This window comes from Protomyctophum parallelum (assembly GCF_964188405.1).
Source record: "Protomyctophum parallelum genome assembly, chromosome: 18".
NCBI classification, from domain to species: Eukaryota; Metazoa; Chordata; class Actinopteri; order Myctophiformes; family Myctophidae; genus Protomyctophum; species Protomyctophum parallelum.
Genome location: NC_139716.1, coordinates 31,267,245 through 31,283,954, shown reverse-complemented (window position 1 = coordinate 31,283,954; position 16,710 = coordinate 31,267,245). Strand labels below are relative to the sequence as shown.

The 16,710-nt window shown below is 45.3% G+C and overlaps 1 protein-coding gene across 3 annotated transcripts in view; it reads left to right on the top strand.

Moving 5' to 3' along the window:
* LOC310875402 (GRB10-interacting GYF protein 1-like) overlaps positions 1-16,090 on the top strand; it is a 44,456-nt gene extending 28,366 nt beyond the window's left edge. For all 3 annotated transcript variants that reach the window (XM_083788620.1, XM_083788619.1, XM_083788618.1), the window contains 13 exons: positions 472-640; positions 1,901-2,118; positions 3,345-3,448; positions 4,551-4,651; positions 4,842-4,915; positions 5,646-5,783; positions 6,941-7,147; positions 8,023-8,243; positions 9,342-9,499; positions 11,096-11,259; positions 12,040-12,084; positions 12,484-12,628; positions 15,943-16,090. In XM_083788620.1, the coding sequence (XP_083644746.1) occupies positions 472-640; positions 1,901-2,118; positions 3,345-3,448; positions 4,551-4,651; positions 4,842-4,915; positions 5,646-5,783; positions 6,941-7,147; positions 8,023-8,243; positions 9,342-9,499; positions 11,096-11,259; positions 12,040-12,084; positions 12,484-12,628; positions 15,943-16,010 (1,812 nt within the window). In that variant the 3' untranslated portion in view covers positions 16,011-16,090. The remainder of the gene's footprint in view (positions 1-471; positions 641-1,900; positions 2,119-3,344; positions 3,449-4,550; positions 4,652-4,841; positions 4,916-5,645; positions 5,784-6,940; positions 7,148-8,022; positions 8,244-9,341; positions 9,500-11,095; positions 11,260-12,039; positions 12,085-12,483; positions 12,629-15,942) is intronic.
* The last annotated feature ends 620 nt before the right edge of the window (positions 16,091-16,710 follow it).

Here is a 16,710-nt window from a genome sequence, read left to right as displayed (position 1 = left end):
GTTGGAAATAAGCGAATTAGCACAACACCCCATAGCCCCATTCAATTCAATGCAATTCATTGAGGGCTTATGGTAGGGGAAATAGCCAATAAGGAGTTTTTGCACAAAAAACACCTGGACCTCTTTGGTGAGGACGTAACGACTACAAAGAAAGGTAAAAAAGCCTTCTAGCATGGAATTCTACTTTAAACTGAAGACATTGTCCCCCTGTGTGCCATGCAGGAAGCTAGAGTGTAAATAATTGTGTGCGTGCGTCTCTGTGAAGCGTTAAACTGAGGACATTGTCCCCCTGTGTGCCATGCAGGAGGCAGAGTGTAAATAATTGTGTGCGTGCGTCTCTCTGAAGTGTTAAACTGAGGACATTGTCCCCCTGTGTGCCATGCAGGAGGCAGAGTGTAAATAATTGTGTGCGTGCGTCTCTCTGAAGTGTTAAACTGAGGACATTGTCCCCCTGTGTGCGCCACGCTGCAGGAGGCAGAGAAGATGGTGGCGTCGCTGCAGGACACCTCTCTGGAGGAGGAGTGCTTCACGCAGGCCCTCCAGCACCAGCAGGAGAGCAGGAACACAGCCGCCGCACTGCCCCTGTCGCACGAGGCCGCCATGAAGTGGTTCTACAAGGACCCCCAGGCGGAGATCCAGGGTACACACACACACACACAACCTGGGGTTTTGAACCCTGATCTACACACGGATTAAAGTTCTCAGCCGTCACGATTGATTTCAGTCATTTGGATTCCATAGAAGTATTTGAAGTGGTCAAACTATAGCAGCAATAGAATACACGTTGAGATTGAAGCATCTTCCATGGAACATGAACGGTCTCGAAATGTTTCATAAAAGCAAAAGTCTTAAAGCCTCAATCTGTGATTTCTTCGACTGCTCGGCTGTGTGCAGCAACATATGATACTAGGCTACCTAAACATCGTCATTTTACACAGGCTATTGTGTTCATTATTTGAGGGGCGCTATCCCCTCATATTCGGCTATAGTGTCGATTTTTGTCCTAACACAAATATTAAATGCCATTGACAATGAATGTTGAATTTACGTCATATGTAGACGAGCAAATCGGTATTCTTGTTAAATTCCCATTGACAATGAATGGAGAATTTACGTCATATGTGTCTGAGCAAATCGACATGATGATGCACGATGATAAGAGCGCCCCTCAATTCACACGGCTGTGATTTTTGAGTGGTGCAACCACTCCTACAACCAGCAATGTCCGTGTGTATGTGTCATGTATGTGACATAAATGAGCACGAGTATATGACTTATTAGTACCAGTAGGGGGCGCCAGAAACAGAGAGGGATAGTGCATGCTCTGTTGCCTGCTAATGAGAGAGAGAGAGAGAGAGAGGTAAGGTGTGTGCGGGGGGGGGGGGGGGGGGGGGGAGGGTGGATTGCACTACTCAGTTCACGCGGGTGTGATTTATTTTTTGTTTGGGACAAAGTGGTTCAGTCATGAGATTAATCTTTTTGCTTTATTCCATGCTGACATTTCTACCGCCAAGCTAAGACTTTCGCGGAACGTTTGCCTATCGTGACATAACCCGAAATGGAGAACACTAAAAGGGTAGCCTCGGAAACCCAGACGTTTTTATTTCCAGGGAGGAAAGTGGTCTGAGTCCACTTCAATTCGGCATAGAGTAGCGCAAACATTGCTCACTCTCTGCTGATTTCTGATCGTCTGCACCTTTGTTAAATTGACACACACGCTGCACCCATACATGTACACACACACACACTCCTCTCTCTCTCTGTCACTCTAAGTAATTAGTCTCATGTCGAGCAGCTGCGCATAGTTTCTCGGAGCTGCCTATGCCATAAAAAGCATAGGAGAGTTCCAGCCAGGCTACTAAAAGTCTCTTTTCTTCCTTCTCCGTTGCCCCTCCTCCAGGCCCGTTCACCACGGTGGAGATGTGCGAGTGGTTCCAGGCGGGCTACTTCACCATGACCCTGCTGGTGAAGCGGGGCTGCGACGAGGGCTTCCAGCCCCTGGGCGACGTCATCAAGATGTGGGGCCGCGTGCCCTTCGCCCCGGGCCCCTCTCCGCCGCCGCTGCTGGTGAGGCAGCCACCGTGCCCGCCGCCCTCCGCCCGCGGCTCCACTGGGACTGTGAGTCAGAGCTCAAGACTACATGTGGGGGGGGGGGGGGGGTTATTTAAATGCCTCATAGCCTCAAATGCGCACTACGAGCTTGTAGTTCTGCTATTTTTGAAAAACCCATTAAAATGTGGCGCAAATCATTGAATATATTCTTCAGAGCGAACTCTTTTTTTTTTTTTTTTTAGATATTGTTTTGCGGCTTACGCCTTTTATTGGTTTTTGAAGGGACAGACCGTAGGCTGACAGGAAACGGGAGAGAGATGGGGTGAAAAATGTAGGATTTAGAAGCCTTTTTTTTTTTTTATCGACCTCATCGACCTCAGTCCAAAATGGGTTAAAGGTCCAACATGTATCCGGACGGTAACTGGAACAGTTGACATGGGCACCATTTGTTTAAATGTTTTTGTGTTTGGTGTTCATGTTCTGATGTTCTCTGTTGATACAGAGTTGCAATACCCTCCCATTGATCCAAATTGCATTTGCAATCTGCTTGTATTAAACAACGTTAAACTCACCGACATTGCAGCTGTAGGCCAAGCTTGAATTATCCTCTTTCAAACTGCAAAGCTTTTGTTTCATAAAAATCCTCCGTAGAAATGTTTTTCCTGCACAGGTAAAACACCCAAAGACCTTTTCTGGCCGGTGGAAAACTTGGCCGCTCTGAATATGCTCTGAATATTTTGGACAGAAAGTAGCTCATAACATGTCTACGGTAAAGCTTTGTAGACAGAAAGAGGATAATTCAAGCTTGGCTTACAGCTGCAATGTTGGTGAGTTTAACGTTGTTAAGTACAAGCAAATGCAATTTGGATCAATGGGCTGTCACTGGAAGGTATTTTCTTTTTTAAATCTAGTGTTGCAAATTGCGGCTATTCTGTTGGATACAGCCTATATATATTCATACATACTGCAATACTAAAGATGAAGCAAATATAATGGTACTGTAAATGTCTTTTAGGGATGCTTTCGGGGGAGAACAATATTTGACATGGGCAGTTATTGAACAGGGATATTCTTTTTGAGGGCCAAAACTGCACCAGTGCAAATGTGGACACAGAGACTTGGTCTTGAGTACCAGTAAAGCCAAAGCATTAATTTGTTAAGAACTCTGCTCTGTCATGTTGCTGTTTAAACATAATGACGTCCTGTATATATGTGTGTGTGTGTGTGTGTGTGTGTGTGTGTGTGTGTGTGTGTGTGTGTGTATTGAACTGTGTTTGTCCTCCTCACTGCAGGGCAATCTGGACCAGCAGGATCGCCTCAAGAAGCAACAGGAGCTGGCAGCCGCCACCATCTATCAGCAGCTCCAACAGCAGCAGCTATTCCAGCTCATTAACAGGTGTGTGTGTGTGTGTGTGTGTGTGTGTGTGTGTGTGTGTGTGTGTGTGTGTGTGTGTGTGTGTGTGTGTGTGTGTGTGTGTGTGTGTGTGTGTGTGTGTGTGTGTGTGTGTGTGTGTGTGTGTGTGTGTGTGTGTGTGTGTGTGTGTGTGTGTGTTCGCATGTGTGTGTCTTCTTCATTATATGGATGATTCTCGCAAGGGGACATATCAACATCCTGTAAACTATTGACACCACTAGCAAATTCAATTGACAAAAAGCTTAAAGGCGTAGTGTAGTGGGAATAAATACAGAAGAGTTCTGTAATCAGTAGCAGCTGTGCTGGACGGATGCGCAGTTGCGCACATTATGGGGAATTAAACGGGTGAGCTTCATTTCTATTGGCTTTTAACGATGTGGGCCTCGACACGTCATCACGCAGTACGTTTCAGTTTTCAGGAAGTAATAAAAATGCGATTTTTATGGACTTTTGATATAAAAATACACAGAAATGAGAATTTGCCCATTTTTTGGGGCATCCATTGTTAGGTATGCCCATATGATGACCACGGATATGGCCTAAAAGTGTGAAAAACGTATTTTTCATTTCACTACGCCTTTAAGGACATTTTGCATGCTAGCTAGTTAATGACTAGCCTCGGAAACCCAGACGTTTTTATTTCCAGGGAGAAAAGAAAAGTCCACTTCAATTCGTAGAGTAGCGCAAACATTGCTCGCTCTCTGCTGATTTCTGATCGTCTGCACCTTTGTTAAATTGACACACACGCACACATGTACACACACACACTCCTCTCTCTCTGTCGCTCTAAGTAATTAGTCTCATGTCGCGCAGCTGCACATAGTTTCTCCTGGCAGGCCAGGAGCTCCCTATGCCATAAAAAGCATAGGTGAGTTCCAGGCTAGTTAATGACTTAGCAGCTGATTATCTGATACTTATATAATAGTATTGTATAGTGTACGTACAGGTACTTTTTTGAACAGCTGTCTAATAGGTTCTTGTACAGTATTGTATATAGTGCACATGTATAGTTTTGATCTTGTTGTGTCTTGATATTGGAAGTGTTTTTCTATAATGTCATTTGGTTGTGATGTGTGCGTTCCAGGTGCAGTGAGCAGGGTATGATACCTTCGATGAACAGGTCGATGTCAGTGCCAGATACAGGGTCCATGTGGGACATGCATACCTCAGCTTCACAGCCGTCAGGTACAGCAGTAGCTGCAACAACTACACACATAGGGTGGTGATTTTATTACTGCCTTTTTTTCTTTTTAGTTCTTTTGCCATTTTTAACCCATTTAGACACATTTAGAGTTAAAAACATTCACTTTGAAAGACACACACTGTCGTCCCTGACAGATTTAAATCAACCCCACCCTTTTCTTTTCTGCTGCAGGCGGTGAAGCCAATCTTTGGGACTTAACAATGAATTCTTCTACTCAGGGTCCAACTCTCGAACAGCTTCAAAAGGTGAGCTCAGTCGCCCCCCCTGGGAGGCCGAATGCTAAATCAAGCGTTTAGAACATTTAGAATAAAATGCGTTCCTGCTACAGATTTGTACATCTTCAGATCTTCAGATGTCATTTATACATAAAGAGATTTCAGTCACCAAAATCATCATTTAGTGGACAATGTAGTTTGGCACGCCTCGACAGCGTCGTGACGGCTGATTTTCGTCTCTATAGAGCGTCGCAGTCCCGCCCCCTTTCATGACGACGCCAGGCCCAGGAAATAGTTCCCAATGCATTTTTCCCATAGACATTTCAAAACTTATTTATTTAAAGACCTTATAAGCGCCGTACAAAGCCAACTCTTGTCGTGACAAATCATGACAACACACACAATATTTTGGACCAAACAAATAATTACAAAGAAGAAAAACAACAAGAAAAGTGTCGTAACCTGCCGTTTTCTTCTTCTTTCTAATTATTTGTTCAGCCCGAAAAATTGCGTTTGTCGCCATGATTTGTCACGACAAGAGCTGGCTTTGTACGGGGCTTAAAAGGTCTTTAAATAAATACGCTTTGAAGGAAAATGAACGGAGAATCATTTCCTGGGCCCTGGTAGGGGGCGGGACTGCTACGCTCTACTGGCATCATGCTGAAAATAGCCGATCCACAAGCATGTGATTCTTCATCGTTTTTTTTGGTCGACGAAATCGACACCGCTTGACACTAATAAGCCCCTGAACCTCTTCCAGCTCCAGCAAGACAGACGAGACGCCGAACTCAGGGCGAAGCGTGAGGAAGAGGAGCAGCGCAAGCGACGGGAGGAGAAGAGAAGGCAGCAGGAGGAGCAGAAGAGAAGGGAGGAGGAGGAGCTGTTCAGACGCAAGCAGGTGAGGGGAGGACAATGGTTACGGTGGTTAAGAGGGTTAACCCATTCTGACCTGAGATCAGATTCTAAAAATGTCTTCTACATCCTGACTATGTCAGTGGTTCTTTGATTTTAAAAAAATAGCAGACCTACAAGCTCCTAGCGCGCCACTCGGTGGCGCGCTAGGAGCTTGTAGATCTGCTATTTTTCAATAGCTAAAGCATAACATAATGCTAATGCGTTTCATCGATCAATGAATTGATGAACCACATAGGGTTTGTTAAAGCGTTATTTACAGTTTAGTTATGAATCAAATGAAACTAATCTTGCAGATGCTCATAATTAAATGTCACCAAATACATAAGTAAATGGTGCATTTATATAGTGCCTTTATCCAAGGCGCTTTACATAGAGAATGCATTGCATTCACCCATTCACTTCACGCACACATTCATACACCGATGGCGGCGGAAACCATGCAAGGCACCAACCAGCACATCAGGAGCAATCAGGGGTGCAGTGTCTTGCTCAAGGACACTTCGACACTAACTCTGGGGAAGCCCGGGTTCAAACTGGCAACTTTGTGGTTAGTGTAGTCCTGACGTCACTCGTTTATCCTCTGGGTCACGGAAGTAATTTCTCGATGGAGAATATTATAACATTCATTGGGTTATCATAGAATCGTCTGATTCGTCTCATATCAGAATTGTGGTCCAAAAATATACAATATGTCAGGGAAGTGGCTTTGTATCGTTCATGTCGCTTCACGATAGTCAGTCACTCATTTTGGATGAGTTTTTGGCAGAAAATTTACTAATTCGACACTGGTAACATTCAAGGTTCAACGTTGTACTTTATTGTTACATCTTGTGTACAGGTACATAAGTGTAAAACTTATTTTTGTTTGGCTTCACGTTTTCTTGCCGCATAATTGATGTGATATTAAACCAGTATGGAAATTCAGAATGTGAGGAAAGACGTGACCCGGGTAGAAAGCGTCAATTCAGACGTGGAGAGTTGGACTCTGATGCTCTATATGCAAATCATACCCAATAAAAAAGGGGGGAAAAAATAAATTAACCAGAAGAAAAGAAAACAACGGATTAAGAAATCTGAACCAAGAAAAGGGCTTATATTTTGGTTCTTCCTAATGAAGTCATGTGATCCTGTCTTTTTCAGTGTCGCCAGCAGCAGGATTTGATCATGAAGTTGCTGCAGCAGGCCCCCCAGCAGCAGGGGCCCGGGGCCAGTGGCTCAGGCTGGAGCGGGTCTCCTTCCTCCGGCATCCCCAAGTCAGGAAAGCCCCCGGCTCTGGCCCTGCTGGAGATGCAGGAGGCCGAGAGGCTCCTGAAGCAGCAGCAGAGGGCACAGCAGCAGAGAGAGCGCGTGAGTAAACTATAGTGATTTAGACTCTCCGGAAATTGCAAATTAAAATATGCAAGGTTTTATGTTGATTTTAAGTAAAAATTAGAAAAAAGGTTGAAACGTTGGATAACAATAAATATACAGCATCGTGGCTACAAGTGTGCAGCCTTTTTCTAATTTTTACCAGCACAAATTTTTAGGCCAGCACCTCACCAACACCGGTGTGCGCCCTTTCCTGTTTTGTCTACCTCTTTATGTTGATTTTATGCATTGAAATGGCAGGAAGTTGTGAAATATGCGGAAAAGTTGCTAAATATGCCGAAAGTTTGCACGATTTATACAGCCTTTTTGAAAAAAAAACCCCCACAAAAATCCCCTGCTTAATCTGCGCCATTTGGCCGATTATGCGGTAATTATTATTTTCCATTCATGAATAGGACAAAAATATAGAAGGCATTGGAGATATTATAGGGTCATATTCAACATTGTTCTTTAATTACAATATAACAAGTCAATATCACACAGAAACATGTCATGTGTTCGTGTTCCTGTCCTGCTGTTTGTAGCCTGGAACTCACCTATGCTTTCTATGGCATAGGCAGCTCAGAAACTGTGCGCAGCTGCTGGACATGAGACTAATTAATTAGAGCGACAGAGAGAGAGAGAGAGGAGTGTGTTTTGTGTGTGTACGGGTGTGTGTGTGTGCGTCAATTTAACAAAGGTGCAGACGATCAGAAATCAGCAGAGAGTGATCGACGTTTGCCCTACTCTATGCCAAATTGAAGTGGACTCGGACCCAGACTTTTTTTCCCTCCCTGGAAATAAAAACGGCTATGCTGTTTGTGACAATAACCTCACTGTCCCGATGTCTCTGTTCTCTCTCTCTCTCTCTGCAGCACGCCGGCATGTCGATGGGGGGTTCCTCCATGGGCAGCCAGTGGGCGGACGGCGTGGGCATGTGGGGAGGGCCCGGCGGCCTGGAGGGTAAGGCCGGCAGCGGGGGCTCGTCCGGGGGCATGGGCATGTGGGACGAGGCGGTCAAGAACCAGGTCACCATGCGCGGCAACAGCAACAACAACATGGGCATGAAGAACAGCCGCAGCAGCCCCTCTCTCAGGTAACTGTGTTCGTTGTGAACTTTGATGCCTTTTTTGGTGTCTAAATATTAGATTAACAACTTGTTTTTTTGAGTGGTGCAACCACTCCTACAACCAGCAATGTCCGTGTACACCCATGTGTTCACCTATGTATGAGTACCAGTAGGGGCGCTGTTGTGCCATGCAGAAACAGAGAGAGAGAGAGAGAGACAGTGCTGACAGACTGTTGCCTGCTAATGAGAGAGAGAGAGAGAGAGAGGGGGGGGGGGGGGGGAGAGGGGAGTTGCACCACTTGGTTCACACGGGTGTGATTTCTTTTTATTCCATAATATATTTAATTTGTGGAATTCGGGGAGCCAAGTTCTATACAAGGGGCAGATGGAATCGGAATGAACTCGCAGTTCACAGAAATAGTTAGAATGTGGGCAGAAGATGGGTCCCACTCTTGTGTTTTATATGGTGAAAACATATCACACACCAACACAGCCAACATTAACTCATTTCGAGCCATACACGTCTAAAAACGGTTAAGAAAACCCCTCACTTTAATGTCATTCACGGGTTTAGCCGGTTAAGAGTGATACTGTACTGTACGCCTCTTGGACGACTCAAAACCGGCATCCATCTTGGAACGCCCAGGGAAAGAAAAGTTGAAAATCTGCTCTCCATAGAGTCCCATAATGGCCGCGATCTTTAGCAGAGTTTATCTCGGAATTGAAGCTCAGATGAGGTGATATGAGATAAAGTAGGATGTCAATAAAAACCTTGCGCGTTGCTCCGGTTAGCATATTGGCGTGTTTCATGCTAACGTAGGGCTGGACTAAGCGACGGACAGGATGTGGCGAATGCTTCCGGGTCAAGATGCCGCGTCATAGGATCCGCGATTTGTAGTTTCTTTTGTAGTTTTTGCCTGGCACAGTTAAACTGTTGCCTGTAGAAATTCCTGGCTTTAAATATAATTAATCTCGAGACAATACAATCTCATGAATCAGGTCTGGTGTGTCTTCAGCGATCAGTCGATCCCTCCCTAAGGTCAACGCAATTGTCTGGAGTGACGCAAAGTAAAACCCAAACTCTGAAAGTGCACAACTAACGTAACTGTATGTGTGTGTCTCCAGCGAACAGTACATGATGCGTCGTAAGCGCACGGAGGAGGAGGAGAAGCTGTTGAAGCTGCTACAGGGCATGAAGCCTCAGGACGGCTTCACCACCTGGTGTGAACAGATGCTGCACGCCCTCAACACCTCCGCCAACAACTCCTCTTCCTCTCTGGACGGTAGGACAGATCTTATTTAACCCACCGAGTGGCGCGCTACGAGCTTGTAGGTCTGCTATTTTTTTGTGCTTCAAATTTGGTTAAAACGTTTTAAACTCAAATCTTTGCTTCTGGTGAGGTCCCTGGAACAACATATTTTCAGATGGGGGTCGGAGGCCAATTACAAATCATTTTTGGGGTCCTTGACATGAAATATTGAGTGATATAGGCCTAGAAACATAGGTATTTCAGAAAACTGTCAGGATTTAGAAGACATTTTTCAGGCCTAAATGGGTTAAAGCCCCTGTTAAAACGTAGCCGTGTGTGTTGAATGATGCCACACAATGATGCCACACGCTTATCTGATATTGTAGGTGTGCAATACCATGGGCAATGAAGTAAATCAATCCCTTAATGACTGAGATATATATATAAATATATATATACACTGTATAGATATGTGTGAGCACCAATGTTGCACACCGAAAATAGCCAATCTACAAGCTTGCACTGCCGACGTGCTGTGAATTTATGATGCTATTTTGGTGAGCTCACAACTATTATTTTTGGTATGCTCGCAATGCATTGCAGTGTGACGTATTGTGAACTGATATTATTGGTGCATGACATGCTATTATTGGTGCATGACGCCAGCGGGCAACAATCTGTCTTTTTCTTTCTTCTTCGGCTCTGTAAAGGGTTTTTCAGAGTAAAATCTGCCTCATCTGCTGGGCACTTGTTTTTACGCTTCTAAAGAGAGATCAGACTTATGCTGGTGATGTCGTAATGGACAAATCTCCCTTTATCTGTTGGCACTTTTATTCTGAAAAAAACAGAGGTGTAAATCCTTTCCCCTCTCTGTGTGTTTTCCTGGCATGACTCTTGTCTTTACTCTCCTTGTACCTTTTTGTCAGGTGAAACCTGACATACAGGCCCGTTTTTATTAGCGACCTAGTCATGATTGGCTGCCCCTAAGCCAATGGGAGTCCCGACCCCATACTCTGAAACGCCGCCTAAGCCAACGGGAATCTGACCCCCATACTCTGAAACGCCTCCTAAGCCAACGGGAGTCTGACCCCCATACTCTGAAACGCCTCCTAAGCCAATGGGAGTCTGACCCCCATACTCTGAAACGCCTCCTAAGCCAACGGGAGTCTGACCCCCATACTCTGAAATGCCTCCTAAGCCAATGGGAATCTGACCCCCGTACTCTGAAACGCTTCCTAAGCCAATGGGAGTCTGACCCCCATACTCTGAAACGCCTCCTAAGCCAATGGGAGTCCCGACCCCATACTCTGAAACGCCTCCTAAGCCAACGGGAGTCTGACTCTGAACCACTAGTGCTTCTAGTCATGCTTGGCCCGCTGCCTCACCTAAGCCCTGAAACACTCTGCAACGCTGCAGCGCCAAGAGAGTGACAACGGCTAATGTTATGAGCTAACTTTAGCTACAGGAAAGCCATAACAAAACACAGTGAATGAACCAACACAAGAACGTCAGGAAACGAACGAAAACAACGACCGGGATGTTGTGACAGAGAAACGTAGAAACAGACGGTGCTTGTGTCACCTGACCAGTTAATGATACTCGTGTCATTCTTTGCTTTGTTTTATGAAGTTGCCACTATCGTGGCGTACCTGAAGGAGGTGGAGTCTCCCTATGCAGTGCTGGACTTCATCCGGTCCTACCTAGGGGACACAGTGGAAGCCAAAGAGTTCGCCAAACAGTTCCTGGAGCGACGTGCCAAACAGAAAGCCAACCAACAGAGACAGCAGCAGCAGGTTGGGGCTCAGGCCACACGCATGACGGAAAACCTTACATCGAGTCATATGCTTAGGATTATGTTTCACTAATCAGATCGGGATAACGTTGCATATATCGTCTCTGCCGGGTGGAAACCTTGTACGGCCAGTTGCACCACCTCACACTACGTTCAACCTTAGCCTAGTTTATCTTAAATGGCCTTTTAGTAATGCATAAGTCTTGACTTGAAAAAGCCATTTCAGCTATAACCAGGCTACGTTTGAACTTGGTGGCAGGTGGTGCAACTGGCTCCTGATGTGGACATTTAGTCACAAGATGGTGTTACTATTTTATTGGTTAAATATTCATAAAACCCACAAATCCACTTGGCCACTTTAAAGAGAGATTTCACTTTCAAACACGTTTGGGAACGTATGTAAGCACCCCGGACCATTTTTAAGTTGCTTCACTTAAAATGCTTCACAAATGGCTAGTATAGCAGATTTATAACCTCACATCGTGGCCCGTTGTGAGCTGGTATATCGACTATTTTTGCTACTTTACACTACTTTCACATTCATTGACGTTTCTTTCTGCCCGACAGCAACGATAATCAACATAATGTTAACTTTTCGCAAATATTGTTAGTGACTACAACAACTGAAATGGCTAACGGTTTAAAGCCGATAAACTGTGGTCAATCAAGTCAACAGCAGCGTGCGTGTGTGTGTGTGTGTGTGTGTGTGTGACAACATCCTCTGAAATGGCGTTGTGTCCAATGCAGTCATTAATTTCTTCATTGTTTCTTGTGAATTCAGCTATCAAAGGAAGTGGCTGGACTAAACATGAACTTCCCACTGCAGGTAAATCCTCAACTTCCGTCTACTGTGTAACTTGACACTGAGGCATTTAGAATACTCACTGGACACTGTGGACAGTGAGTTGAATGGAGGGTAACCACTAGATATTGCATTGTTGAGTGGAGGGTACCCACTAGATATCGCATTGTTGAGTGGAGGGTACCCACTAGATATTGCATTGTTGAAGGGAGGGTACCCACTAAATGTTGCTTGGTTTTCAGTGTAACGGGTCCCGGGACCAAATTACACTTCTATTTTAGAAGACATTTTATGGGTCGCAGGGGAATTCAATTGTCCTGATAAAATGTACAATTTTGAGATATTTTGTATGAAATAGTGCTTCCTATAGTTTTTACTATTACCCTTTCCACCCCCCCCTTGTCTCCTGTCCGTGTTCTCCAGGACTCTATGCGGGGCATGAACCCAAACACCCTGCAGTCCATGTTCCAGGCCGCACAGATGGGCAAGGCTGGTCTCTATGATAACCAGGGAGGAAAGCTGAAGAAGAAACAGCCCATGATGCTGCACTCTGACCCCAGCATCTTAGGTAGGAGGCCCCCTCCACTAACCTGACGCTGCCAGATGAGGGCGGTATTGGGTAACCATGTTCCCCAACACAGCACTCATCTGGGATCTCTCAGGCAGTTGAGCTGACAAAAATCTGTTCCGTACCGGACCAATCAGCGTGAGCTAAGGGCGGGATATATGCGAAACCGGACGTGAAGCTATATAGACACGTCAATATGATTGGTTGTGTTTGCACGCCCACACGGTGATAGACAGACGGTCCCATCCAATCATCTACCAAGTATCTTGAAAAAAAGGAACAGCCCCGTCATCGAATTAGCTTCCGCGATCCCAGATCCCAATAAGCTGTGAAACAAATTTGTGTAGCAAGCTTCTTGGATCTGGCAGCGTCAGGTTACCCCTCCACACCATCACAGGTTCATGACGCCACAGATGTTTTGGAGGGCCAATAGCCCCTCCAACGTCTGGCTTTCGGAAATTGCATCACCAACCAAGTCTATGGACATTTTAATGTTTGTTTAGAGCACTTTAAACAAACCTTACCAGGCGCTCTCACTTCACAAGAGCGTGATTTCTTTTGGCAAGTAGGGATGTGTTTTATACCTGCTTCTGGTCAGACTGACTGGCGCTATAGTGCCAAGCAATTATATTAACGTGGCCATGTGGTCGCGTTATTGGTCGAAATGAGTATTAAACATTTTGTAATCAGACTGCTATTACAGTCTATTGCCACAAGATGGCCCCTTTCTCTTCTCTGTGCCTGCCGGTGTTGTTCTGCTGTCATCTCCCTGTTCATTTTAGTCATGGTACAGTACAGTCAACCTGGCTCGCACTATACCCGTGTTCTAGCCCAATGTAGCGGTACTATACGGCGACAGAATGGGGCTTTAACTGGACATATCACACATAAGCGCAGAGATGCAACGTATATCTGTTTCCACCATAGTTATATACTGTATAAACAGTTTCCACATCAATACTTTTTGCGACGTATTGTAAACCGCGGCAACTTGACGTGACTTGACGTAAAGCTACATGCAAGCACACACACACACGCACACACCAGAGCCGGCTAGTTGTGAGCGTGACGGACACAGACGGACGGACAGATAACTTGGATGGAAATTAGCGTCAATTGATGCACATAACACTGCCATTCTCTCTACTGTCTAATGCTTCCCATAAACGATGATCACAGGCATCCGACGCACATGTCACGTGACACGGTTTATATCCAAGAAAATATCCAATAAATCAAGTAGTAAGTACTATATGTACTGAGGTCACTCTTTGCAGATAGTGCAGGGATTCACACAATGATTAGTAGTCTTTGAGGTGATTTGATATCCTCCTATCACAGCAGCTCACAAATCTTGCTGCTGTGTTCGCGCATTTCGCCCAGCAGGTATGGGAGTTTTTTTGTCATTAGTCATGTTTTATAAATCTCTGTGGGAAGTATGGCCCTCATTTATCAATCGGGTGTAAAATCTGCCACAGATTCGAGTGCAGGTTTCGTAGTACACCCACGTCGCCACGGCATTTATAAAGTGATCGCAAACAGCTGATCCTTCCTTAATTTTGTTCTCACGTTAATAAATGTCACGGCTGAATTTGATCTGGCACGCCCTAATAAATCAAGCCTCGCCCTCGTTTTTGCGACCTGAACCACTGCTATACGATCTGGAAACCATGGTTACCGTGCCTTTCTGCCCGCCTCACCCCCCTCTCTCACACACACACACACACACACACACACACACACACACAGACAGACGCACACACGCTGCACGCACACGCAACTTGCAAGCCCAACTAACTGGTGTGTTGTTAAATAAATAAACAACGAACACCTGCATGAATTAAATAAAGTTGTAGGCCTACCCTGTCTGTTCCCTCTCACCTCGCTTGCCTTGCTGTCATGTCCACGCACGCACGCACCTACATGACACATTAAATAAAGCTGTCTGTTTCTCCTCTCGCTTCGTTTCTCTTGCTGCCCGCCTCACCCCCGCACACATATCGCAATTTTTCACTGTGTGTTGTTAGTTGTATATTAAATTATTAAAGTATTTTTAATTTAATATACAACAAGATATATTAGTGAACGAAAACCTGAACCTGTGAACCATAATTAAATAACAAATAATAGGCACACACACGCTGCTGTTTTGCAGGTGCTCCTCCTGTCCAGTCTGTCTGTCTGTCTCTCTCTATCACAGTGGTCCGTCCGTGACCAACTGACCATGCACGTTCCGACGTTCAACAGTCTATTTAGATTGCCTCACAGTCGTATAGTCACTACAGTGGCCGCCGGCCGGGCTGTCAACTGTCATTATATGAATGTGCAGCAAAAACCGTATATAGCCTCATGTGGCTGGTGGTTGCCTGGCTGGGTAATATACCTATATCTCCGATGCAGTTCCCACTTGCGCTGGGAGCCTGGCACGGTACATTTGGCATTGAGCGACGCGTCGGGTTTATTATATTGCACATACCGTAAGAAAGACATCGGCCTGCTGTAGATTAGGCTACAGTACTACTGTAGCCTAATCTACTAATCTGCGGAGAGTCCCAACGTGGTATAGCCTACTGTAACAGTAGGCTATACCACGTTGGGACTCTCCGCAGCTGAGCTGCAGCACTCTCCAACGTCCCGTCATGGAAATATTTCAGCACAGACAGCCCAAATCCTCGCATGTATGCGCTCATGCAAAACACTGTCTAAATGGCTTAAGCATCTCTTGCAACATTGTTTTTAATTGCGCGATTTTATCTCCTACTAATTTCATATGACACATCATACACATGTATTCCTTAACATTTTTATTTATTTATTTTTTACATGTAGCCCATATACATTATACATACATTTTATATAAACATTTTAGGAGTGAATACATATATGTTTAGATGCCTGTGACAGCCTCTCAGCAGTTCAGACAAGGCTGCTCCGCTTGTGTAAGACAGAAAAACTGCGTACGCCAGCTGCAGAGTAGACGTGACTATTTGTCCTACTCAAGTTCAATTTCAAGCTTTGCCGGAAATGTTAAATGCCGAAAATGTCGGTAATTTCGGCGTGCGCCCATATTTTGGCGTATGCACGGTTGATAAATGAGGGCCTAAGTGTCTCTTGATGTCTTGGTACAGTGGACAGATGCTTAGGAAATGTAGCTCAGTTTCCACTTGTGTGCAGTGGGTGCATAGTCTGTCTTCTCTCTGCCTGTGACGGCCACTCACTACTCCTCCCCACTCACTTTGTGCCGTCTCCTCTCCCTCCCTCTTTGTCTTCCGTCTTTCTCCTCCCTTGTCCTCCCTCCCTCTCTCTCCCTGCAGGGTACTCATTCCATAACACAGGCGATTGTCTGAGCCTGAATGAGATGGAGATGGTGGAGGATTACTGATGTGACGCAGCGCAGCAGCAATAGCTACCTGAGGCCTTCTTGTCTTTTAATCAGACAAACATGATAACGAATGTGCACTGCTGGGGGAAGCGGGCAAGGGGGTGGGGGCGGGGTGGGGTTGGGGCGGGCCTGTGTGGGGACAGGGAGAAGAGGGCGAGGGAGGTGGCGGGGTGGTGAGGACGTTGAATCTCTGTGCCTCCCATTCTTTCGTCTCCCTCCAGAACAGAAAAAAGGGCTCCCTGCTGCACCAATTGATCACTTGAGCGGGGGAGAGGGTGGGTGAGGTTTAAAGGAAGATGGGTTTCCTCTGGCACTCAAAAAGATTAAGCACCTTATACTGAACTAATGCACTTTATTAAGATGGGATTTGAATAGGGTATTTTTTTTGTTTTGTTTTGTATTTCTTTTGTTGAGAATCAGTGGACATAGGGGGTGTGTGTGTATTAGATACACACAATGCTCTATGTTGGTGGGTGGGAAATCCGAACTGGAAGCGGGGCGGTGATGCAACCTTGGTGGGGGGGGGGAAGCCTGTAGGTTTTCAAAGTCAGGGGGACCTTTTTTTTTTTTTTTTTTTTTTTAAGTAGAAACCTTATCAGAAAGCAAATCCTCTCTTGAAAGACAAACACTGTTGATATTTCTCTCTTGTTTAAGCATTTTTTTTTACATTTATATAAAAAGTAAAGCTATTGAAAAATGG